The 26,933-nt window shown below is 40.0% G+C and overlaps 1 protein-coding gene across 1 annotated transcript; it reads right to left on the bottom strand.

Moving 5' to 3' along the window:
* On the bottom strand, positions 1-26,933 carry npffr2a (neuropeptide FF receptor 2a). The gene is made up of 4 exons (XM_037099530.1): positions 26,734-26,933; positions 20,437-20,771; positions 12,824-12,923; positions 1-8,531 (listed from the first exon to the last, which is right to left on the bottom strand). The coding sequence occupies exons 2-4, from the start codon at positions 20,762-20,764 to the stop codon at positions 7,679-7,681; spliced, it is 1,281 nt and encodes a 426-aa protein (XP_036955425.1). The 5' UTR covers positions 20,765-20,771; positions 26,734-26,933; the 3' UTR covers positions 1-7,678.

The raw sequence follows: 26,933 nt of genomic DNA, 5'->3' as shown, positions 1-26,933 counted from the left end.
CATTAGGACATTTTGCTGTTCACAATAACATATATGCTCCCGCTCACAGTTTGGGCACATTGAAATATCTCTTGATAACAAAGGCAAGACAGAATTGAGCTTGACAATTTTTAAAAGCATACAACTGCAATAGTTTTTTTTTTTCATTATTGTACATATTATCAAATAGGAAATACACTCAGTGAGCAGAGAAATGAAACATTTTCTTAAATGTGAATATTTGCTGCTTGTCTTTGTCATTTATGATAGTAAATGAAGGGTTTGGGGGGTTTGGGACTGCTGGTTAGACAAAAGAAGCAGTTTGAATATGTCACTTTGGGCCCAGAACTTTTGATGGCCATGCTCCACAATTTCTTTTTGCCATTTGGTGGCTTGAAGGATTAATTGATGAAAACAATTGGCAGATTAACCATTTATGAAAATAATCATCAGTTGCAGCCCTACATTTTTGTTACCTGGATGTTAAGGGAGACTTGCTTTGTTCAATCCTTCAGAGCTTTCCTAAGGACCAAAAGTGGTTCAATTTTGTTCTAAACAGGGGTCTGTTTTTCTCCTCACTGAGTGTATACACAGGAACATACAAAGACAGAAAGCAAATACCAAGCTTTACAGTTTGGCACACTGAGAAGAAAGCAGGAGAGATTTATTAAAAAAAAAAAAAAAAAACTTGAGTCAAAAATCGCTCACTAGAACAGTTATGGTATGTGCTAATTCTCAATGCACAACTGGACACCGCTTGGCAAAAAACAATGGGTAGACTGAATAGTGAACGATCTCACGCCCAGCCTTATTGTTCCCCTGGGCATAAATGACACATGGGGACTTTTCTCAGAAACAGAACAATTTTAAAATAAAATCAGAATAACCTTGTAATTTATAAAAAATACATAATACAGCAACAGTAGGAATTATACAGTGGAGCTGTGTTGACCTTCTCTCAGATAATGAAAGAAAAAAAAAACTCTTTCAATGACTGAACGTTTGTTTGTCCCGTCCACATTTCTGAGCAAAACTGCAGTAACGTGCAATACATTTTAGGATGTTTATTTTGCTTTGGCCAAGATTTCAAATGATGTCAGCATTTCATTTGAGAAAGTGAAAATTTCTCTAGCAAATTCATAAATGCTTTCCAGAGTTGTCTACTAGGTTGTCAAAGAGGATTTGGCCTGAATAAGTCACCAGGAGGCGTGGTGCTTTTTATTCTATTCTGCTTCCAAACAACCTGGATGATTCACTCACTGATATTAACATGGACTGACTGTTCACCTCATTCAGAATATTTTATTTTATTTCAATAAGTACTTGACAGTGGATGCTTGTTAAATTACTCAATTAAAATTCCCATTTACGATAAAATATTGGGCATCACGTGAGTTGTGGTTTTTATAATGGTTTAACTGCTGGTGTAAATCAGTGTGCAAGATTTATTTAACTGCAGATGCCCAACTAGAAGGTCATTAAAATACAACACAGGCAAGCTCCTATAGACAAAACAAACAATAAGCCAAATACAAACACACAAGCTACCTTTCTCTTTGGTCACTCGCCACGTTAAAAGAGCAATGATCCACTCTGAACTGTTCTGATATGTGAACAAAACAAGGCGGGTGGAGGAAATGCTTCTTCCACGCTCCACCTCGTCTGTTGCTCTCATCTGAATCAGAACACCTCATTGTGCATTGCTTATATGATGGCCCCTCTACATTTCACTGCAAAGTCAGTTACCCTTTAGTTCTCTCCCGCAAATGCGCTTTCTTTTTATTTTTAGCAAACATTGTAAGGCCACATTCAGACCGACTTGGGGCCTGTGTGAAAATAAAACGCAGCTTCTCATTCATTTGAAAAGGAGTCTGTTCAGCTTGGATGACAACGCAGGGTCGCCCAGGCTCAAATTTTGCTTCAACACGATGTCACATGGCACTGGGTGACCGAATTTCTACTTTTTACCTCCAAACCATCAATTCCAGCGTTTGAGAGAGTGTGTCTGTGGGTGCTAAAAACCATTGAAATTAAATCTGTTACTCCAGCTGGACTTCCTTGACTGTATGTCGTTGTCTCACACTACCAAAACAACACCCCCTGGTCAGCACAGCTCAACTGCAGTGTTTAAATACAGAGCTGTGAAACAACATACTGTATGTTCTCAAACTGTTGGGTTGCTGTGTGTAGCATAGACACAATAACATGCTTAAGAAATGCTCTTTTCCTTAATTTCATGTTCAGTTTATTGCCTCTATCAGGCAAACCTAATAAAGCCACTGTATGTAAATGCTGCCACAACAGTGTTATTCATAATGTATCAGAGAGCTTGTGTAATATTTATTTGAAATTTGATTTCATTAAGAGAGTTTGCCTTTTCCCAGAGGCACAGCCGTTTTTTTTAATCTTTTTTTTTTTATCTTTAGTAATTAAATTCAAAATCCCCTTGTTGTATAGCAAATTACAGCAGATTATTTGCAGAGAAAATATTAATTAACCAAACGCCACAAAGCAGTGGCATTACAAAGCCTTTGTTGATGCTCAGAACCCTGACTATAGACCATGTAATTATATTTTGTGCAGACAATCACAGAGGTAAGAGATAATGTGATGAATAGCCCTTCACAAATAAAATAGGACACCATTAACTAACTCACTCTCTATAAGATATTGCGTCCTGCAAAACCTGCAGCCAGCATTTGTGTCCAACAAAGAAATTTAAAAAAAAAATTGTTCAACATTATTTCAGAACATGTAGGAGAAGACACAAAAACCACACATGCTAGTACACAAGATATCCACATGCAGACTAAACAAAAGTAGTATCTAGGTCCCAAAGAAAGTTCACAGTAATTAGTCCTTACTTACATACTTGAAAACTGAAGCAGACAAAAAAAACAACATTTTTTTCACCACAGGCACCATAAAGTACAACTTCTTTACATTCAGTGTTACACTTAAACATCTTCCCTGTGCCAAAAGTCTCACGAGCAATGTTCCAAATGCTATCTTGAGCCTTGTAGTGTTTTAAATTACTGTAGATACCCCTGACGTCTTTGGCAGGAATAAATCAATGCAAATGGCTGCTTAAAATCCAGGGAAAATGCCACCGCTGTTAGAAAACAAACAACAAAATTACATTTTTTTTTTTTTCATTTAAATGACAATTTTTGGTTTCACAATGTAGAAATGCTGAATTACAAGCTGAAGTTGTGAATAAAGCAGGGCACTAAACCTCAGTGCTGTCACATGAGTAATTACTGATGCCTTTTATTAGCACTGAGTTAAAAAGAAAATGATTGGGGGCACCCAACCCGATCAGGTCACTTGGTAGAGCTTGTGTCCTGAGTCCTCAGCAGCAGCATCAGTTTGATTCCATCAGTGGCCTCTGGCTGCATCTCTCCCCCCGCCCCCTCTCTTTTTCTCTCTTTCTCTCTATATATTTAGTCTGGCTTAGGTTGTCAAATGATCGAAAGGGTTTAAACATGCTAACATTTCCCCAGTGAGACTGGGTTTCTGATTGCTGGTCCCACTTAGGACCCATGTTCTAATTTGGTAAAATAACTAATATCTCAAGCTCATCTTAAATTTTCAGAAAGCTAAATCAAAGTACATCCAGTACTCAGTTTCAGTCTAGATTCAATTAAATGTTATCAAACTCCAGTACAAAGTACATCCAGTACTCAGTTTCAGTCTAGATTCAATTAAATGCTATCAAACTCCAGACATGCTATCAAACTCCTATGGCTCACAGTGCTTTGCAGCATACAGAAAATCACTTAAGGATGCACTCAGAATGCTCAGTAGCTTATAGGAATTACATCTAAATATGTACCAGATAATATGAACAAGGTCTCCAGACTGTCAGTCAGTCAGGAAATCACGGGAAAGTAAAATCTCTCATGATGTATAATAGCTGGGAACACTCACTACAAGTGTTCAACAAGGAGCAGTCAAATCAGGGTCACATAGGGGCCTCTCTTCGGTATGTGTCAGACACACTGAAAGGGAAGCCATGAATCCTTTCAGCAGTGAGGTCAAGATCAGGGCACATAAACATGGCCCAGCAGAATAAGCACGAAGAACTGAATACAGTTTGGGGGCTAACAGGTGTTAGAAAAAACTCTTGGCTATCTCGTCTGGTGCCATGTTGGAGGTCCTCCGAGGAAGTTGTTTTGTGATCCCTGTGCTATTTCTTAAATTCACAGATTTTTTTTTTTTTTTTTTTTTTATATAAGCTGGTCTTGGTCTAACTCCTCATCATGTGATTCAGTTAAGTCTCATATGTGTCCGTGTGACCTCAGCAAATCTCATGTGACACCAAAGTGACACACGGGTTAAAGTGCCTAAGGCCCTTTCAGTCAATAGACAGGATGCAGCCATTTGGATAAGTGTTAAAAGAGCCAGATATCCAATGACCTGGAGAATCTTAGTGGACAACCTGTGAAGATTATAGGTATCCACTTATGACAAGTGTCACCATTAACTGCTAGCTGAGACATATTTGTCCCCCCAGTGTGAGCATTAGCAGTGCAGAACTCTCAGAGACTCAGACGAGTAAAATCTGCTGTTAAGGTTGGAATGTATATAAATGACTATTTATGTATTCATCCACTTTAAATGAATTTTTAATGATGAATGATGAATGAATTACTTTCTGACTTTGTCCTCATAATTCTAGGGAGGCAGAAGGGCAAAACCTCTGTTTAGTTTATTTGCTCTGTGTTGCAATGCAGCCAAATGTACAACATGTTTGTTCACACTTACTTTTTTTTGCTGTTGCTGTTGTTGTTGTCTGATAATTAGTATGAAATGGAATCCTGGCTCATACCTTGATGACTAGCAGTCGCCATCAAGCTGCTGCTTATTTTATAATCACAATATATAAACACAATTGCGGGTTAATGAGAGCAGCTTTGCCCTGACAGCAGCTTTAAATCAAGCGGCTAGCGAGAAAATTGGACGCAGTCAAAAAGCGTCAGTTACCACGCAGGCCGCAGAATTTCTGCTTGCAACACAAGAAACATTGGCAAGAGCGGCCATTGTTTTCACATTTGTGTAGAACGTGTGATGGAGCAAACGGATCTCATCACACGTCCAGTTACATACCACTCGTTACAACCCCTCAACTGTACCACAGGCTTGTAAACAAACGTATATATACTATATGGCACGTTGTCAGTTTTCAGAAGAGACTGCTTATAGAGCTAGCACATGACGGCCTTAGACTGCTCCTCAACAGTGCATCCAGGTTAGTCGTACTGATGCTAATGATCCCCCCCCCCCCCACTTTTTTTTACACAATTTTTACATCTAAATCAGCCATTTAAAGTTTCAAAATGATCTCTGCCAACAGAAGAGATTCAAAGTTAGTAAAATACCTAATCATAGATTGTTCAGTACACTACCCCACAAAGACAGATTCACATCATCACTCGTAATCTAAGCTTCAGACTTAGTGACATACACTTACAGCAGACAATGCATGTTCTAGGGTCAATGCAGGAACTGTTTTTCCCATTTTCCACATGGGTTATCTGCACAAGACTGTTCATAGAGAGATAAAAAAAAAAATGAAATGACAGCAAAACACTTTGTCATCTGAGATTTACATGGCACATTCATAACAGGCTCATGAGATATCATGAATAAATTAGATTAAATTCAGAATTGTTACATTTTATGTACGTGTTTGAAGAGCAGATTTCAAAGTAAAAGCATGGATGAAGAGTCTGTTTGTATGTACAGTATATGCCTCACGTACAGTACAATCATAGGTTCCCTGTGCGCTCTGAATGAAGAAGCCTTTCAAGCCCGAATGAGAAAACTGATAAAATCACGTTATTATTTGTGAGACCTGCCGGACTGGCCCTTTACATTTGTGGTCACAGTTTATCTGGTTTCCTGCCTTTCTGATCTGATATCATTTTATCCCTAGGGGAAGTTTTTAACTGGCTGATGCAACTAACAATGGCTTGGGTTAGTCTTTTTCAACAAATCATTACCATATTAATTGTTCCACAGAGTATTAGAAGGAAATTGTGCCGATGGCGAGACATTTAGCCGCTTCTGCTACAGCAGCTGCCATACTGCATATGGACAGAAAATGTCAATGAGAATGCTGCCACTGTACACATTGACTTATAGAAATAAATATTAAATCAAAATATTATGATTGACATGTTAACTGCTGCAGGCGACAGATTCTACAGCTTTTGCCTGTCTTCGACATGGCAGTAATCATACCAAGGGATGATTAACTCATTAATCAACAGGATTAGTCACTGGCATGCTTTCAAAGCCTCATGGATTTTTGTAAAAAGGACAAGGTGGCAGGAGCAGATACCACTTTATCCTGTAATTCAGACACAAAACCAGTGGTACAGGTTTCAACTTTCTGGACAGACTGAAAAGATCTTCTTTGAAGGCAATGAAATGACAGTGACTGCCCAACTGTCTTCATTAGACTGCTATATTTCCTTGTAATTATATAATATTTGTGAAGAATTGAAAAAATTGTCAAGTAACTCCAAAAAACAAAGTGCACACATGTTTAATACTGTAATCTAAGTAATATAAGTGGCCTAAAAAGCTGTACAACCACATACTTTTAAAGTTCACTGAATATAACTTGCCCTTGACAATGCAACCTAGTCTCTAGCTGGTCTGCTGCTTAGGGAACCTTTGTTTATCACTTGAACTTGGGTTTGTTCTCTGTAGTCTGTTAGCCAAGCTGCTGACAGGATGATTTAACAGGATGAAAGCCTTCATCAGTTTCTTAAATTCAGTATGCCTCTGCAGAGTTTGGTTCTCTGAAATGTAAAAACAGTTGTGGGCATGAAAAACAACTGTGCTTTATGATTAAGGTAACTAAAAGAGTCTTTCTTCAGTTTGATGTTTGAGGCCTCTGAAGTTTTAAACAGGTTGTTTTTGAAATGATCTGATTTCTTAATAAGGTGATATGACTTCATTTTACATTCTCAATAGAAGTGACTAATACTGAGAAGGTTGTTCAATCTAACGTGTCAAATCTTTCTTTTGAAATCTTCTCTGCAAACATCAAAAGTACATAACATGTCTGATGCATCTTTAAACATTAATACATACATACAGGTTTTGTAAGGTACCGTATGTCGTGGAGCAGGACAGTAGCCTGTTATCAATGCAATTTCAACCAATCCTTACGGATTAATGATGCACCCGCCAAAGAGATCTGTTTTCCTTTTGTTGACAGGCACAATTCCAACAGCGCAGCCTGCTTCCGTTTAGAACACAGCACAATGTGTGCAACATATGTTGTGCACCTTAAAGGTGATAAGCAAAGACTCACACAGGATGAGTGTTCGCTTTTGAAGTTGGTAATTTAAAGTTAATTTCATTTGTTTCAGAAGCGAACACTGTTGCTGGATTAACTGTTTTTTGAGTGGTGAAAAACAGTCGAAAGGAAAGATTTGTGTTTTTCCATTTTTGACTATTTTATTAGACGATAAAAAAATTACCTTGGCAAATTCAACATAAGTGTCAGCTTCTTAAATGTGTTCAGGCTTATTTAAATGCATTCAGTTGAGCCTTGTGGCTGACTTATCACACAGTGGAGGCCTTTATTTTCAATAATGAGGCCTGTTTTTTTTTGTTTTTTTGTTTTTTTTAGTGTGAACACCTTTACTTATCACCTAGAAGACTGTCTCTACATGTCACCTCAAATAGACACTGCTGTCACACCTCCGCTGCTGCAAGATGCCTTCTCCAGGTCCTCCATGACCAAGTCCTGCTCAGTGACATGGTTGAGACGCCTGGAAGTGTTCTTATCTAAGCTGTTGAGGGAAATGGGCTCTAGGGAGGTTTGTGCATTGTTAGCTGGGAGCACAGAGTTTCCCTGCAGCCTGTGCGAGTAGGTTTTCCTCCGCTGTCCGTCGGCCGCGCACAGGCTGAATTTGAAAATGGCTTGAAATCCTCTGCGGAAATTCTCGTTGAAGAAACCGTAGATGATGGGATTGACGCTGCTGTTGAAGAAGGCCAGCCAGTGGGCAAAGGGGTAAATGTAAATGTTGATGATTCTGTACTGCTGCTCAGTCAGGCTGGCATAGTCGCTTAACATCATGAGGGTCCACAGAGGCAGCCAGGAGAGGATGAAAAGCAGAGCCACTATAAGAAGCATTTTAATCACCCTTTGCTTTTTCTTTGACACAGTGTGGCGGTTGTCGTTGCCCGGCTTTCCTCCCGTTGGGACGGCTGTTTTGAAAAGCGTAATGCCAATCCGTGCGTACATGATCACAATGAGGGACAGAGGAGCAAGGTAGATATTTGCAAACAGGACAGTGGTGTAAATCTTCCTCATCTCCTGGTTTGGCCAGTTCTCTCTGCACCAATAAAACGGGCTTGTTTTGTTGTCGTAGCCCAGTAACACCCGAATGGTGTGCTCCTTGGTCACTTGTAGCATCACCCCAGAGGGACACATGATGGATACGGCCAGAACCCAGATAATGACGATTATCAAGGTGGCTGTGGATATGGTCAGCTTTTGCTTGAATGGGTAGACAATACATCTGAATCTGCAAAAGGATTACAAAAAGAGACTGGATAAGAAAGATACAAGGTGAAATTTAACCTACTTTTTCCACAAGAAATTGAGTGACAGTAAAGAATATTTACTTTAAATGGTACAACATTTTATATTTAGAGTTACTGTAAATCATCCAGGCTCTTATCACATGGAGGGGATATTGTTAGGGGCCACAGAGTCCTATGGTAAAGAGGTGCACATGAGAACAAGCATGAATTTTCAATAGCTGCTACTAGCTAGCACAGCATTGACTCGTTCATGCATTCACATGTGCACAACCTCACAAGCACTGACATCCATGCCTCTGAAATGTCAAATGAAGCGATCACAGCTGGAATCAGCTGTGATTCACCTTTAACACCTATAGATACTTGTGAAGAATGTGTGACTGCACATATGTGCACTATGCTAACACTAATAGAGACATGCAGTTATCAGCACAGAGAAGCAGTGTTTTCTCCACAGGTGCAATTTGCACCTGTTCAGGGGGCTTAATGAACCCTTTGGCAAAAAAAGCACCAGGGGACGTTTTACATGTGTGTAATAACTAACTAACTAACTAAATAAATAAATAAATAAATAAAAATAAAACAATAATAATAATAATAATAATAATAATAATAATAATAATAATAATAATAATAATAATAATAATGAACTAATCATTTATTGTAATGCCTTGTTCTGTTATAAAGGGTAATTAAAATAAATGAATGGTGCTCAGAGTGGGCTGATGGAGCTTAGGATTTATTAGGATCATTGCTTCACTCCAAACAGTTTTACTATATGAATCTGAAGACAGAACATTAATGGACAATAGAACCTGCCCGATCCTGATGGCATGTCAGGTGATTTAAATGATAAATTAATTTAAACCAGCTGTGCCTCATGCACAACTATATTTATTTAAAGCTGATATCTAAAAAGGGGTCATGTAGGCTGGTCTCGTTTATCCTAGCTCAAGATTCCTCCTCGCTCCTTGAGCCTCACTCCAGTCAGAGCAGAAGCAAGAGCTTTGGGGTGCGAAGGGGTGGACCAGAACAACTTCAGGTTCAAGCAAGGAGCAAAAAAAAAAATCATTTCATGAGTTATAAAAAGTGGCATGGAAAACTGTGTGCGTATTTTATGCAGATCTGTCAAGATGTTATACGCCTTTCTGCTATAGGCCACAGCAAAGACAATCACACACACTTGTCAAATATCAGCCTCCAAGGGTGAAACTATAGCAACCAATGTAGACCAACTAACCAGCAGACATGCAGGTCAGTATTTATGTAAAAAAAAAGAAAGAAAGAAAAAGAAAAAAAGAAAGAAAGGACAACAATGTAAGCAAATACAAAAAGTGATTTGGCCTTTGAATTAAAAATGCAGAAAAACAATAACATTACTGTTAGTGTTCATTACAATGTTCCTCGCCATGTCGTTGTACTGCAGATCAATTTCAAAACAAAAGGGTTGTAATTATCACAGCTCCCCTTTGTACCTTCAGTATAATCTGTGACTTTATTGCCATCTGTTCACAAAAGGTATGTAATGATCATGCCAAATTGTGCACAAGGTTGTCTTTGTGCTTCCTATTTAGAAGACCAGAGAGACGGCAGCAAGTTGTTCTTGCCAAATGGATGGTATGAATAGGCCATTGTGCACTTGAGATTTTCGAGGACTATTCTGTTGACGTTCTGTACGCTTTCTCTACAAATGCACCACCTTTCTAAACTTGAGCCTCTCTGAAAAATGTAGAGGTTTGCACCAAGTTCACATTTTGATATTTATAAATCAGCAGTAATAAGGGCTATATGTAATCCTTGCAGTGTATCATGCAGTCTGTGACAGTCCGGCCAGCAGCAGTATGTCTGTGAAGCGAGAGAGGACCACGTGACCTCTCGTCCTAGGAGCTGTTGCTGTTGGGGTGGCTGACAGGCTTGTTGGCCTTCCTTTTGAAGTCAGATCCATCCATCTTCATATCTCTCACTGACTTATCAAATCAGTAACCCTCTGGCCAAGGTATTTTTGTTTTCCTTCTTGTGAATTGCTACTGCTCAAGCCTTCGAAAAATGCATCAGCCCCTCACAAGCCATCATATATGATGCCTATTAAACAACAATTTACATGCATTAAATAGTTAGTTACAGTTAGTTACTTCTCTGCTCATGATCTGTACATTTGATCTTGAGTTGCCAAACACTTCTGTGTCAGCCTCTTTGAACCACACTGATGAAATAGTCAGAAATGTTTTTTGGACTGCAAAACTTCATCTGACTTTCCATTGGCATTTGGCAGCGATGGAGGAAGTGCTGTGGGACTAAACTGAAGTAGCTCAGAAACAAAGAAACAAAGCAAAACACTACATTTCAAGAAAAAAAGTCCTGCTAACATCATATTTCAGCCATGGTACAGACGTATTATCAGTAACTTGTATCCAAAATTTCAACTGATTCATACAGCTTCGGCAGTTTAATCAGTGACAATTCATCATGTGTCATTCGTATGTATAAAAGTAGAAGTGTGTTAGAAAACAGAGCCTTCACTGTGAAGCAGCTGCAGGAGAGCGATGTAAAGAAGACACCGAGGGAGAAACCACTTGTTTAAACTTGGCTTGAATATAGATTTGCTTGTTTTCGAGCAGATCATTTGGAGACATTACAGGCGAGAGACGGGAATCATTATCATTAGACTCAACTGGCATCTCCCGTGTTAGGCAGGAGGCAGATTGACTCAAGCGGTCACTGAGAAGGAATCTTGTGATTGTTAGTTTGAGAACAGAGTCGTGCCGAGACATCCAGACAAAGAAGTGTATTGCTGAATAACTTTAGTCGGTGTTATTGTGGCGTCTCTTTTGGATGTCAAAGCATTTGAAACTCCATCTGTCCTTTCCAGAGGCGCAGACACCCTCCAGTGATTACAAATTCTGAGTGCCTTCACCGCATGTCGGTTGTCTGAAGACCAAATGACAAACGATACAATACCAGCACTCTCATTTTCACAGCTTGGAGAGCTGTTGTAACTCTACTGCCTCCTCCATCTTGCTGAACAACCAGGCAATTCAGCACAATCGTTAAAAAGAGGGCGAGTACCAGATGAAGGTGAGAAGGCTGCACAATCCTGCTCATTTGTCTGTCTTGACAAAGCCTAGAAAATAAAGTACAAAGGTCGAAGATCAAGTGACTTGATTTTGGTCATTTGTTTTTCAAGATTAAATGATATATGACCTTGGGAACAAAAAAATCTGTGCCAAAACATTCTACACCAAAGGTACACTTACTGTACGAGGACTAGCTAGGATCAGTTCTAGCCACTATAGTGATTATAGACTGTGAAAATAGCCTTTATCTCAGGGATTGGTGTCCTTAAAACACACTGTCCTTTTGACACATTGCATGCCCTCTTGACGTCAGTGAGCTTGGCAGCTATTACCTCAACCAAGGAGGAGATGTTTTCATCATACCAGTTTATTGGTTTGTCAGCAAGCTCGCACAAAAAAAATATACAAAATGTGGATGGAGGATGGTTATCTGCAAAAGGGGACTGCTGGTACTTGGCAGTATTATGCGCTCCACTGAGTACAAGTCTAGTTTTTCTCTTTGCTTCTGCAAAGTGGAAAACATCATGCAAATTAGTATTATAATTATGTCACCAAACAAGTAGATACAAAGGTCCTACAGGGATTATAAGATTTAGTAATTAATGTGATGACAACTGCCTGTGGGATGATTATCATGCTTTGTATGAGCGCAAAAACACAAGCACTGTTGAGAAAAGAAATAAGTATCGGCCATAAATCACCCGTCCTGGGTAAAACTTTACTGAATGCATATGAACACGATGCATTTCTGCCTCTCTTTTAATGGTGTTGTTTGAGCTAAATATTGTTTCTGGTTGTTTGATATTGTATTATGTTCTGTGTTTGAAGGCCATACCATAACTTGCATTCTCCAGAAAATAAAATCTGAATCTGCAAAACTTGCAGACGAAGCTCTGGCTGTACTGTCACACAAATGAGGCAACAAAGAAATAAACACAACTGTAACCCGATGACATACTCGTGGATTGTTCTGTACTAACACAAACACATTTCGTGCCAGTTTGCAGTGTAGCCTCCGATATGAATTAAAGCTCTAAGAAGAAGGAAGTTAATGAACTGTGATTTTTTAAAAACATTTTCTCATAAATTGATAGGCTTGTCCTTTTTTGTGACTTGCAGTTTAAATATGAAAGTTGCCTTGAAAAGGAAATTGTACTGTTCTATGTACCAGTGGTAGTAGAAAGAAACAGCCTCTGTACCTGTCAACAGCGATGGCGACCAGAGTGAAGACAGATGCTGACACTGAGATCCCTTGGACCATGCCGCTCATTTTGCAGACCAGGCTTCCAAAAGGCCATCCTGTCGAAGGGAGACATGCAATCAGCTGATTTACCGCTAAGTCAACACATTAAAGACAGAACACCTGTTCAGACTCATACACATTCACACACACACACACACACACACACACACACACACACACACACACACACACACACACACACACACACACACACACACACACACACAAACCCATCAGAGTACAGGAGGAGCTGAAGGGATTCGCTGTGATGTATTGTATCATAAAGGGGAACAATCCTTTTATTTCCAGAACTTAATCAAGGTTGCTGGTGACTTGTAGCAGAGCTGCTGACAGTGTAGGTGTCTTATTGTGGCGGACTCAAAATGAATACAGACTGCACTCTTTCCTCAGTATGGCCCTCAGCTTCTATAACACTGGCTTGTGTTAATTACCATACACTTACATACAACAAAGGGGGACTGGGGTTATCCATTCAGCACTCTGAGAGCTCACAGCCGTGGTTATAAAACTGTATGAGTGAGAACGAGACTAAATAAGGAATTGAGACGTTTATAGTGATACAGCAAAAGAGAAGGTGTGAAGGGGATGAATTTAAAAGGGGAATTCACGAAATTTTACACACAATATTCAATTAACCTGCTGCAAGCATTGCTACACAGCATTGTCAGCCTGCGTTACATGCTGGAGTTGTGTGTGTTTTTGATTAGGAGGCATTAATAAGTTGTGGAGGATTCTAGGATTTTGTGTAATTTCACTTAAGAACTTCAACTGCTCATTGTTCTTGTGAAATGGATCACTGACTGACACTGGAGAAGTGTTTTTCTTTTGCTCAGGGGTCTGTTGGCATCTGGGTTATTGCTGCCAGTGACAGCCGATGTTTTTCCGAGCACCTTTTTGGTTACGGGTATTGATGTGGTGACACGGTGGTACAGAAAGTACATAATTACTCAGGATACGCAGTATTATGGTGTATTTGATTACTGATGTTAGTATCAGGACAATCATAACTGTAACTACAAATGTGATTTAAGTTGATTATCAATCGGTGTAAGCTTTGTGTCGACTTCAGCTCCTATTTTCCAATACAGAGAGTAATAATGCTGGAGCTTAAGGCAGCACTGCTTGGTTGTTTCCGCTGCCCAGATTTTTCCACTACCCTGCTCTGCAGCTCAAATTATCTTAGGGTCACTGCTGACCTTTCTAAGAATGTGAATGAATCAGAAGCTTAAAGTTGGAGACATCATCTCCCAGTTTCCAAAGATAGATGGGTTAAATTTCAAAGGTGCATGTGTGCATTTCTCCAGTTTGATTTTAAACAATGTTTGTTTATGAATTATGTAAATTATGTGCTGATGTGTTGGTATCAAGCTCAACACACTATCTCTGTGACCAGCATTGTCACAGGAAGCCTCACAGGGGTAGGAGTTAGGTGGGTGATGCATATGCTAGATAATAGGATGAAAGTAACAATGAACCATTTTTTCTTCGACTGTTCTTTATGCTTTCATCCTATTCAGACTGAACCCTGTACTTACAGCAGAGTGACAGAATGAGGTTATATATATATATATATATATATATATATATATATATATAGATAGATAGATAGATAGATAGATAGATAGATAGATAGATAGATAGATAGATAGATAGATAGATAGATAGATAGATATAGATGTGTGTGTGTGTGTGTGTGTGTGTATACATACATACATACACAAAAATGTAAAGGTTTTTAAATACTGATGGGGAAGTGGTTCTATTCTGAGAAAACTTTATTGAGTTATCTTTATTAAGCTTGAAGCAGACATGCAGTCCCACTGTCCACAGTATCTTATGATCCATGCACAGTACACTCTCCTTCCACTCTCCTCATTCATCAGCCCCCCACCACTCTTCAATCAATCCCTGCCACCTCTCAACTACTGTACTACCTGTTTTTTTCTATTTGTCTGTACCACTGTTATCTACTCCACACCACTACTGCCTTTGTTCCCTGCTGTGCTTTGTGTCTTGTTATTCTTTGTTTGCTATCTGTGTACCTAACTCTGTAAGCGACTTTGGGTCCTTGAAAAGCGCTATATAAATTAAATGAATTATTATTAGTAGTAGTAGTAGTAGTAACTCTCTCGGTAAAATCGCCACTTTCATTTTCTTGCAATGCTTCTTTCATGTGGTTTACAAATTGCGGCGGGCCACTCAGCATTTTTACAGATGACAATTCCCCAACATCTTCAATTATGCGGCGTAAACATCCTAATGGGGCATCAGATGAAAGCTGTCTTTGAAGACAGTGGCAGATTGCAAGTTGTCCAGTCTTAAAAGAGACACAAACTGCTCTGTAAAACCCTAATAACACTCAGAGGCAGAAGGACACACACACACATCACCACAATAATCTGAATCCTCAAATCCTATTTCTACACAATAATATGCATATATACATATAGTATATACATATATATGTGTGTGTTTTTAACCACACAGGAGAACTTTCCCATCTCCAGTAGTCGAGTTTGTCTTTCCATTTTTTTGTTGTTGTTGCACCAGTGACAGTGCACAGTGGTTGCATTTACACGTTTACACATATCCTACTTGTACTGCTGCAGAGTCATTTCACCCAGAAATAAATGCCAATTGTACCCTATCTGTGAAGGCACGGGAGTCTAGAAAACTGTACTTTGAACCAAGACTTGTCCCTCTAAGTGTCACTGTCCTCTTAAAGTTTGGTTCACAACCCGATCAAATGTCATCGGCTGTCTGGATGTCCCACTCCCTGCTGCTGAAAAGCCCTGCGCAGCATAAACCTGTCATCACAAAGCCTTCTAGTGGGGATCCTTGTAGACTGGTGATTAGCTCTGCCCAGTTTCTGACTGACACGGGGCTTCATGTTCCAGCTGAGCGACTGAGTTTTCATCTCTTTGACACCAACAAGTCTTTCACCTCCTGCGCTCTCAGTCTTATGTGCCTTTTTTTTTAAACCGCAGCCTGACTCGACTTGACCCTTTTCTCATGGCGTCACTTTCGCTGTTACTCAAACACCGCTCAGATTTGAGAAGTGCTCTTCTGACTGTTGTGCTTCCAGCAAGATTTTTTTTTTTTTTTGCCTAGGATCCTTCACTTCTTGTTCTCCTCCCCGAGGAAGGTCTTCAGTATCCGTTGAATGTCAGTCAACTGGAATGACCAATGACACTCCCCCTCCCCTATGTGTAATCTCTACCTCTCTGCTGTATGCCAAATGACATACTGGACTGAATGTCAAACAAATGGCAGAACCAAAATTCCTTTACAGTTCTTGGAAACACACTTGCACTGAAAATGTTACAGTCAGTGGGGGATAATATTTAAAATTTCTTTGAAATGCACCCACAAATTACTGTGATGAGTTGTTTCAGCTTAGTTTCCAAATAGTTTCTGTTCATTTCCTGCAGGTCAGGACATTTTAGTAAATCTTTTAACCATTCACATTCTCACCAGTTCAACAATCAGGCTCTTTCTCCATCACACTGCAATTATAAACATTGGTGAAAATGTAAATAATTTTAAAAATGTACTTTACCAACCATAAAAATATTATTCTTCAGTCATTTTGGGGAAATTTTCAATACATTCTGAGGTAATTACTTTTTTGATTTGATTGTAATTACCCACCTAATCCTCTGTTGATCCCTGAAAGTCCATACTACATGAATATGCAAATACTCTTGGCAGCTGTGGACCTTTTTTTAACAGCCACATGGTAGGTTTTTATGATTTTAGAGCAGAAGTTGAATCAGCCACAGCTGAGCACCAATAAAAAACACTTCAACACGTTTCAGAAGAATGTGTGTGTGTGTGTGTGTGTGTGTGTGTGTGTGTGTGTGTGTGTGTGTGTGTGTGTGTGTGTGTGTGTGTGTGTGTATGTGTGTGTCATCGTGGCAAAATATGCACAGCAGTGCTTCTTGTCCAGGTGCAGCTGGTTCAGGGCAGATCACAGTAGATTGACATGAGAGCAGTGCCTGTGGTTAAACAGGTGAACCGTGCCAGATTCCTTCAACGTGCCTAACCTGTCACATCGCGGTGAGGTTTGTCCTGTCTTGGGGTCTGTCTTGTGAATTTCATGTTTTATTTTGAAAGTAACTCTCCTCTCGTTTCAGGTCACTTGCCCTTCCTCCTGTGTCCCTGGTCTGACGTCATCCCTAATCCTTGATTGTTTTCACCTGTGTTCCCTTCCCCCATGTGTATAAAGTCTTTGTCTTCCCCTGTCTGCGTATTTCGTCATTTCGTCGTCTACTGAAACCTTGTACCACAGCCTTGCCTTGAATCTATCGTTAAGTATTGTCACGTTTTATTTTCTGATTTTGCCCTCTCTAGTAGAGTGATTTTGTGTTTGATAAATTTCTGGTCAGGATATTGTGTTCCAGTTTAACTTTGTTTATAGCCTTTTATTTTCCTCCTTCTGGAGCGTTTTGTGTTGTACCTTTTTGAATATAGAGAGTGTAGTTAAGTTTCATAGCCTTTGTGCTTTTTCCTCTTCGGAGTGTATTTTTGTTTGTTAACTTGCATATTCTAGAATTATAGTTCAGAGTAGGTTTTCCTCCTTCGGGAGCGCTTTAAGTTATTGCGTGTTTCATGTCTTGTTTGTCTTGTGAGTCTCATAGTATTTCATACCATTTGGTTTCATCATTCTGACTAAAGAGCCGCATAACAGAACAATAAAACCTGACATTACATCTGCCAAATCTGCATCTGAGTCCTCTCTTTTGTCTAAGCCTGACATAACCATCCTTATGCAGTCAACTTTAACTTATGTTGTACAGTTCATCTGTTTGATTGCATGTAGTGTCATAGGTATCCGATTCATATTGTATTCTAGCTACAGTCTCAAAAAATCTGGAAAAATCTCAGGTGACTGAAAAAACTCTGAAAGACCCCATGATTCACTGAACTGTCTATGTGTATCAAATGTATTGTTGCCTGTTGTGTATAGTGTGGTCAACTGTGTTATTTTGTCTCAAACAATACAGCAAGTAAAATGTTGAGGTATTTGATAGCATGCTGTCAGGAAAAATTACATACTTAACAAACTAAAAGTAGGATTGTTGTTGCAGCCCACTGGAGTCTGTTCAGTCCTCTCTTGTAAGGAAGCTCATTGTCTGTTTTAATTTTATCTTTTAGAAATCCCCATAGTCAAACACTTTGGTGAATGCAACTGATTGGAAAAGTTGTTTTGTGCTAAGTAAGTGGTGGTTTAAGTGCCTGCTCACTAGTTTGTTCCTGATCATTTGATACATTTGATGGAACCCTTCTGTCAATTTCACTGAGGTAATAAATGCCAAGGAGATTTTTATTTTCTTTTTGTAATTTGGATGATTCTAATTGCGATAGTCCACTGCAGAGCTAATAAGCTTTCATTCATGTGTACTTCTGGTGGCTGCAAGCTGTCCACTTGTCACGTCAGTGCAGCACAGATTTAATCATTCAAAGCACTCTGCCAGCTGGATTTCCATGAACTCTATGTCAGGGTCTAGCATGTCTCTCCGTCAGACAGTGACTGATTACACTATTTGCTGCTCCTGTGAAGAGGCAATAGATGGATAATGGCAAATAATTATTTATACATTTCTAGTCAACATTTTGTAGCAATTAACATGTTTTAATCATGTATTTAACGCCCATATGTGAGCAGATTGTAACATAATTTGAAAAATGAGGCCTTCCCTGCCTCTCTCGGTTGCCTATTCAAGCCCGTGTATGATTTGTTTAAGTTGTCGATCTGCGGCTCATATAAACTAAGGACCAGCTTTCAGCACAACACAAGTTCTACAGAGCCCCTTTCATCAGATATTGAATTGTAAGAAAACCTCTGAATAAGGCAGTTAAGCTGATCCACAGTCAGTGCAAAATTCCTTTTTCATTCACTTCACTTGATCAATATCAAACTGATTTCAAAAAGTCCGACAATGCCTGTGAGTCTTTTGAAAGTTTGTCTTGATTTTAGTCAGTTGAGAAGAAACACTTTTCTCACTGTGAGGAAAGTCGATTTTTGAGCGTCATTCACAGCTCATCAAATACTGACGCTTTAAGACGGCGATGAATCCTACCAAAAATCTCAAAGCGTTATTATTTGACGAGTTGGGAAACAAAAAGCGTCAATATTTGATGAGCTGGGAATGACACTACTTTTCTGACAAAGTGGACCTTTAAGAGAACACTACAGCCACCGCAGATTGCCTATACGAACAATCCGAACTGGCAGCCGCTATCACTTGCCTTAAGAATTGCTCCTGTGGGATTTGTGTCATCAAGAGCCAACTGTCAGGTCCAATCAGCACGATGTGTAAAAAGCCCTGGTCTTGTTCATGCATGCAGGGAAGACTGTCACCTACATGATGAATCACAAAGTCAACTCCTCTGAGCCTTCTTGACTTTTGATTGCCATAGGCTGGCAAGAAAACAACAAGGTTCATGCTTTGTGGCACGGCCCCCGTGCACCTTAGTAGTGCACATTAATGTGAGCCTAAACTTGAAAAACAAGTTCGCCCTCCAGCGAATGAAATGATATCAATGATTAGATATTAAGGGTTAAGTTCATCAGAGGATTAACGAGTCCAGCAGCCCTGTGGAGCTGAGGGTGGCACCAGAAGAAAAATGTAACAGTTTATTAGTTTTAGGATACCTCAGGCTGAGCTCATTAGACTCAGCTCTGCTTAATCAACCTTGATTCAGCTTTTATTAGTCAGAGCTTGACCTTGTCAAATACATTTCAACATCCATCAACCTCACTTGTGCAGTGTTAGATCTAACTCTTGGACCAGGGTTCCTCAGCTGGAAGTTCAGAGGACGTTGAAATGGGTGGAGGAAATATTTTTGAAAGGGCCTGTTGAGGTTTATTTGCTAGGCGTTTGATTTTATGCCAAAGATTCACCCTAAAGGAGTTGTGACCTGGAACGTAAGAGCTTCCGGTTTACACAAATGCAACTGAACGAGATGGTGTATTGCTCCCAGAGCAACAGCTCTTTACTTTGGTGTGTCTGTCAGCTCTCTGCAGCTGCTCCATGTTGCCCTGCCAGGAGTGGGATGTTAGAGAATCATCCATAATGTGCTGTGATGCTGTCTTGTTGGGTCTTCCCAGTGTGGGAAATTGAGAGAAATAATTAGAGATTATGGGGAGCTGGCCCAAGTTGTGGTTCACACTCAAGGTCAACAAGCTTACATACGTTTGTTTAGAATAACCCAATTAGGAACCTTACAGTGTTTTATGTACTGGTAACCCTCAGACTGCAAGACATTACAGCTGATTAATTCTCAGTCTGTCAGAATTGATGGAGGGTGTTCTGGTCTGGACCGTCATTGCTCGTTGATGTTTTGCATAGAGTATCAGCTAGTTTTTCCTGTTTGTAGATAAGATTTTGTAGCATGCCACCTCAACAGTGAACTGCAACTGAGGTTGTCAGCAATAAAGTCGTTGAAGTGTTGGGCAGGTGGAGACGTTGACCATGCAGCCTGCATGGATTCAGTTCCTAGTTGTGACACCGAGCATAGCACTGAAAGCTTCTAATTACTCACCTGTGATGATGTTGTCAAGGAGCGTCGTGGGCATGCAGAAAATCCCAACCAGGAGGTCACTCACAGCAAGGTTCAGGATGAACAAGTTGGTGACAGTCCGCATGTTTTTGCTCCTCAGCACAATGAAGCACACCACTCCATTTCCCACCATGCACACGAGGAAGATCAGCAGGTAGGACACGATGAAGATGGCTGCTGTGGATGGCTGGTGAAGGTAAAATCCCACATAGGTGATGTTACTCCTGGGTATGACGGACTCCAGGGAGGAGTTGTAAAATGTCCAGTTGTCATAGAGTTGAGTCAAGTTGTTCCCAAGTCCTTCGTTCATTTTAAACCTGGGGAAATGACACATGAAGAGAGGACTTAGGGACAAATCAGATTATTTTCTTGCTTTCTTAGGTTACTTGGTGCAAAGGCGGAAGAAAAAATGGTTTTGCAGGTGGTGAACGGAGGGTTTATCAGAGCAGTTTTGCTGATGACAACTGGCTGCTGTGACTGGAAATCATTGCGCTGAGAATGCAAGGATCAACCAAAACAGTAAAACCGAGGCAATGAGCTAAAACACAGTGGGATGTTGAGAACTGCAGTGTCAGGAGAAAACTCCTTGTATGTTGCCGTGAGCGGCCTCTCATTTTAAAGGCTGTCATTTCAACCCACTGCTAAAATGAAAATATTGACAAGTGCAGCTTCAAGTTTGAACTGGAAGTCGTTTTTAGCTACAGTATGATGTAGTCCCAGTATTTACATTCCTCACAGTTAAAGCATCGTCATAGGAACAATCTAAAGTTCATGCCAAAGGTTAAGTGTCCAAACAACCGTTAGATCCCTGACAGTATGACATGTGCTTAAATCGTGTAGGAGGACAAAGCCGTTTAGTGGTACATACTACAGTAAAGCCTTTCTGGCAGATCGTTATGTCAGACAGCTTGTCTCACATTAGAGGGTGATGTCAGAGACCCATCTGCAGCTCTCTGTTTATGCTTCTGTTTTGGGAGTATGATCCAGCCGCCACAGAAGTAGCTTTTCTTGTTTACTGCGTACGTGCAGGTGAAGAGAGAACAATAACAAACGCACGGTGGGGTTGTTTTTATTCCCCTGAGAGAGGACTGGAAGCAAGAGAGAGAGATTCGCACAAGAGGAGGGCTGCTATGCATTGTGGTTCATCTTCCATCATTAGACAAACCAGTGTCTTTGCCTCCATTTTGATTGGTTTCTTGCCATTTGATGGTTGAGTGTCAATTCAAAACAATGAGCTTTTAAAACATTTTTTGTGAAATATCAAAGAAACATCTCTCATTATTTCTATTGCTTGTTTTTTTATATTTCATTCCTCATCTTGTATTATTTACCATGCTACAATATTATTATTTGTTTGAAAGGTGTTAAACGGAAAGGTGTAAACAAAGTTTAATTGAGCTTGATTGATTTATCAGACCTGAGCCACAAACCAAACGGTGATGGTATTAGATGGCATGACAATGAGGCTCCACAATCGCTGAAAAAGTTTGCCTATATACTGTTGCTTTGTCCACACACTGACTTGCCTCACCTCTTTTTTGTTCTTTTTCCTTGTTTCCCAAATGTGTCCCGAATATTGATTTTTCACCCACGATTCTGTTTTTTACAAAAGCAGGTGAGCCACATTAAATAGGAGAGGTCGCATCACAATCGGTATGGAGTAGGGATATAATACCAGAGAGCTCCTCTCTCTCTCTCTCTCTCTCTCTCTCTCTCTCTCTCTCTCTCTCTCTCTCTCTCTCTCTCTCTCTGTTTCTTTGAAGGGCATGTCATAGTCCATAAATGAGTGTAGAGTGGGTGCTCATTGTTCAAAAACAAAAAGGCAGCAAATCTTTACAATTAAGAGTTTACGTCGTTTGAGGCTAGAATAGATACAAAAAAAAATACTGATGCATCAAAATGGCGAAGCCTAGGCTAATATGGAGCTGAAAATCACAAAACACTCAGCATAAACTGAGTGACAGGATCACATAAGTAACAGTCATCCATATGCATCACGTAGAAAAGTGCACTGTGTCATTTAACAATGCCAGTATGACGTCTACTGTCGGAAGGTACCGGTGCATGTCAGCAGTGATAACAGTATCCAATATCACAACCAGAGGAATCATGTTCAGAATGTCAGCCACAGATGGTAAGGAAACCTTACCTTTCAATGTAAAGTTAATCTCTTGTTTCAATACTATATATATGTTCTTTCTTTTTACACATAAGATCTGTAATCAACTTAAACCAATCATGACTCAATCCAAGCATATGTTTTGAATAACTTTGAATGATTTTGGGGGACGTGTCTCCAGTGTGAATGACACAAACGGGTGATAGTATCATGAATCATAATAAAAGGGTCATTCATTCACAGGGAGAGGTTCACAGCTTAGTGAAACACTGGCTCTGGAACACTTTGTTAAAATGCTGTCGGTAAACATGATTCATTTGTAAATTATTGCATTTTGTTTTTGTCTACATTTAACACAGCGCCCGCGCCTCTTTTGAACCGGGGTTGTGTAAAAATGTCTATTTTCTGCTTCTTGCCACACAGTAGATTCTTTAGAAAAAGTTTATTTTAAGTGTGTTTCTGTAAATCAGTGGATGCAGTATGCAGCGTTAAACACTGAAACTGCAGAAATGAACGGCAACGTCTATCACAGACTCGAACTTCTGATGAAAGTTTCTTTCAGTAAAGCAGATTGAATGATTCGAACTCCAGCTGAAGCTGTAGTCCTTGTGAAAATGTCAAAAGTCTGTCTGAGCGTAGAGTCAAAAGTGAAAGTGACACATCAGAACACATCAGACGCATCGGAAGGAAGCAGAAAAATAATGTCTCTGTCTCTAACAGCTGTTCCTGATTTCTCCTCCAAATCAACAGCAAAGTATGGGCTTAGTATGTCTGATTGTGAGTGCGGTAATGATTGGATGTTACTTATGTGCCAGTGCCGGAGGACAGTAGCAACATTCAGATGGCAGAAAGCACTTCTTCACATCGGTGATGGTGGTAAACCTCACAGTTGCATCTCAGTGTCCTGCATTCTGCTTGTTACTGTGTGAAGGAGTTCAATAAAAAAACAAAGTTTGAATTAAACATGCCTGGGCAAGAAAAGAGGTCATTTGTTGCTATTTAACATGCACCCAACTGTTCAGTATTAATGACTTATTCATGGAAATGTAGGTTTGTCTTGTCGGTCTTTAAGTGGGATGCAATGTTTATGAGAATTGAAGAGCCGAGGTGAAGGGTCTGAGTTGGTTTTTTTTTGTTTTTTTTTCTGAATCTCCAGAAAAAAGCTTGCTCCATCCTGTGGACACAAGTACATGGAGTTTCTTTGTGTTACATACCTCTTGTGTACGCGCAGCCTGGAAACTCATACAGACTGAAATACCCGCAGCAAAAACCCTTGACCCTTCAACATACATCAGTGCTCGTCTGTAAACTCAGTTACCCAGTTTGCACAGCAACTTCACTTAGTATATGTATGTAACATCACTTCACTACATTAGTAAGTAAAAAGAACTCACCATGGACACTGGTTTAAAGTCCTGTGCTTGTTCAACCTTTAAGTTTCACCCTGACCTAAAACTTGTCTCTTTATAGCTCTTTATATGACTTCACAACTACAGCCAGAGTTTGATGCCTAACAAGAAGCATAAATGTGGGTCATAATAATAAGCTGCTTTCAGAGTCAACCTAAAGTATCTGGTCAGCCTGCCTGATTTTGATATTTGGTGTTGAACTTTGGCTGACAGGCAGTGTCTGGTGACGGCCTCCTTATAAGGAATCAAACTTTGTTGATTTAATATTTAATTTGTCCTCAACACTGGCTGAATGTCTCTTGGACTGAAAAGGATTTGCTTAACTTGTATTTTTCCTAAATCTAGAGTTAGTGTGTCAATGCCAAAGCACTGTACAAAGTACATTTACAACCTAACTTGGAATTTTAAAGACTGATGTCTCAGCTTGGTCCTATGAAGCAATAAATCTAGTCAAATATTACTTCTATATTTTTAACACCAACAGCCAAGAAGGTTATATTTTTTATCCATGTCCGACAGTTAGTTGGTTTGTCAGCAGGATCACACAAAAACTATGGAAAGGATTTCAAAGAAGATTGAGGTCTTGGCCTAGAATGGCCCCCATTATCATTTGGAACTGATCAAGGAGCTTTTTTCTCACTTATTAACCATTGCAATAGAGGGTCTTTTTCAACATTTTCATTCATTTCCAGGGAATAAGGAATCTTGATGTAATTAGAGAGCGTATTAGGGTGGCTGGTGTTCTTGAGTGAGCGCAGTCTGATTTGGTTCCTGGAGCTGGTGATCTTGAATTATGATTACGCAGTTATGGACAGTTAAAAATGTGTTAGGCTTGATTGAGAAAGGGGAGTGCGGGTCATTGGTGGAGGTATGTGCTATACCGAGTGCCACTCTAGTACATACAATGAGCTTAATCAAATAGCATCCTTCTGTAGAGCACGATGTTTGCTCATGTGTGTTCATCTTGAATTCACTGCGTTAAATGATTGTAAAAGCCTTGATTGCTGAAAGAAAAATGCCATCTTTCTCCGCATTGCATTTTAAATTAAATTCATAAGATTCAGCGAGTTGCTTCTGGGGTCCGTTGTCAATGTGATGGAAGTTCCTCTTTCACCTGCAGCTGGTGAATTTTTATACTAATTATTTGACCAGAGTGAAATCATTACAGTGGGTTATCGGACCCTGTGTTGTGCGGTAAAGTGTGCCTCTCCCTGGGCTTTATCGGAAATCATTAGGATCCAGTAAAGGTGATTTCAGAGGCTTTTTTCCACCCTCAGAGGAGTAAGTAAGGAGTCATGGCCTTCATTTAGCTTTTATGCACTTGTCCAGGTTGAGTGAGGATTCTAGTTGTAAACGCAACCTAAATCTGGAGGTGGAATGGAGGGAAAATCCATGTAAACTCAACATGTTGAAGATTATAATCCTGGTGACAGTGGTACTTAACAAATAAAAGATTACCGCATGTCAGATTACTGTGTTACGCTCATATGTTGTGCTCCATGGGGAAGAGGTCAAAAACATTTTTATGTCTTTAGAATTCAATTTGGGCATGCTGAAATGTTATACGAGATTTACCTGCGCAGGCACAGTATGCTCTCTAAAGGGACTCGTGTTACCCGCCATGTCAGTTAAAGCTCATGAATCACCCACTGGAGCCTTTTCATTAGCAGTCATTAGACCTATTTCAACCTGAGCAGGACCGCAGGACTAAGAAAGCTTGCTTAGTGACTCCTGTTGACTAAATCCTGTAATTAAAACAGCAGAGGAGGGTATCAGAGGATGATCTCCCTCCTACATGCTCCTCATTACGTCCAGCTTCACCAACATTAACAGCTTACAACCATGCTTGAAAGCGAAGGCTGTGCACATGATTTTAAAATTGATCCACGGCAATCACTGTTCATTTAATCTACTGAATAATTTAAAATGTCCTGAAGACACCGAATCACATGAATAATCCATCACTTGCCTCCAAATTCAGCCTCGGATCAAATTAAAAACGTGCATGTAATAAATAAAATAAGCACAGTGATTCCCAGGCTGTGTGACTCGGCAGTAGGAATGGCCAGAGGTAATTGCATGCGTGTAGTCTACTCATATCTCAGGTTGACTTACAGTATGTTTTCTTTTGAGGCACTTGAAGATGAGAACAGTATTTTTCAAGTTTTTTTTTTTTTTTTTTTTGACTACCCAGATTCTCCTCAGCCAGTTTCAGCCCCCCAGCCTTCAGTGACCAACACATACTGTAGCTACACCCTTCAATCTCCCTTCAGCAGCTCTAACAGAGAAGATACAGATGTTAATTATGTCCCAAGCTTGCGCGCATAACGGTCGCTGCACTTCACATGCGCCCATAGGGGGAAAAAAAGAGATGGTCTTTAGAGTTGTTTTGCTTCCGATTGCTTTCCTGTGCTGGGAGCTCTGCGCATAAATTGTGATTGTAATCAAGATGCAAACTTGAGGAGCTGGCGCTAGGGCACGCATGACTGACAATCTAACAAAGGTTTCTGTGTCAAAGTGGAAATCGGCGCATCAAACAGAGGAAGCTGACCCGATGGGAGCAGGGTGGACAGGCGACAGAAAAAGTCCGCAAGCCTGAAACAAGCTTTTAATGATTCAGTGAGTCCGACTGAGAATAGATTGAAAGAAAATATTATTTTGGGGGGGTAAAGGAAATGAATGCCATAAACACCCATTTGTTATAAACTCGTGCCGCGTCGACAGTTATTAAGGCTAATAAACTTGTCTTACCTTGGTTTATTTCAAATCAAGCTGACGGCGGGCTGTGCGCTCTGAGGAGAATAAAAAACGTCCACTTTTCTCTGAATGAGACATAGATCGAGGAGAAAGACAAAACACAGAGGGAGGGGGGGATCAAGGATCAAGCTCCGTCCACCCAGCGGTGTGCAGTGTCAGTCCGGTCTCATGTGCGTCGCTGCGGAGCGCTTCCG

This window comes from Acanthopagrus latus, chromosome 5 (genome assembly GCF_904848185.1).
Source record: "Acanthopagrus latus isolate v.2019 chromosome 5, fAcaLat1.1, whole genome shotgun sequence".
NCBI classification, from domain to species: Eukaryota; Metazoa; Chordata; class Actinopteri; order Spariformes; family Sparidae; genus Acanthopagrus; species Acanthopagrus latus.
Note: the sequence above shows the minus strand (reverse complement) of the source record. Positions and strands in the feature narration are given on the sequence as shown.

What these genes read in the sequence shown, in the direction of transcription:
- npffr2a (XM_037099530.1), bottom strand. Translation starts at nt 20,764, where the DNA reads ATGAACGAAGGACTTGGGAACAACTTGACTCAACTCTATGACAACTGG. An exon ending in CCTTGACAACATCATCACAG is followed by an intron (nt 12,924 to 20,436) that starts GTGAGTAATTAG and finishes TCCCTTCGACAG; the next exon opens with GATGGCCTTTTGGAAGCCTG. An exon ending in GTCGCCATCGCTGTTGACAG is followed by an intron (nt 8,532 to 12,823) that starts GTACAGAGGCTG and finishes ATCCTTTTGCAG; the next exon opens with ATTCAGATGTATTGTCTACC.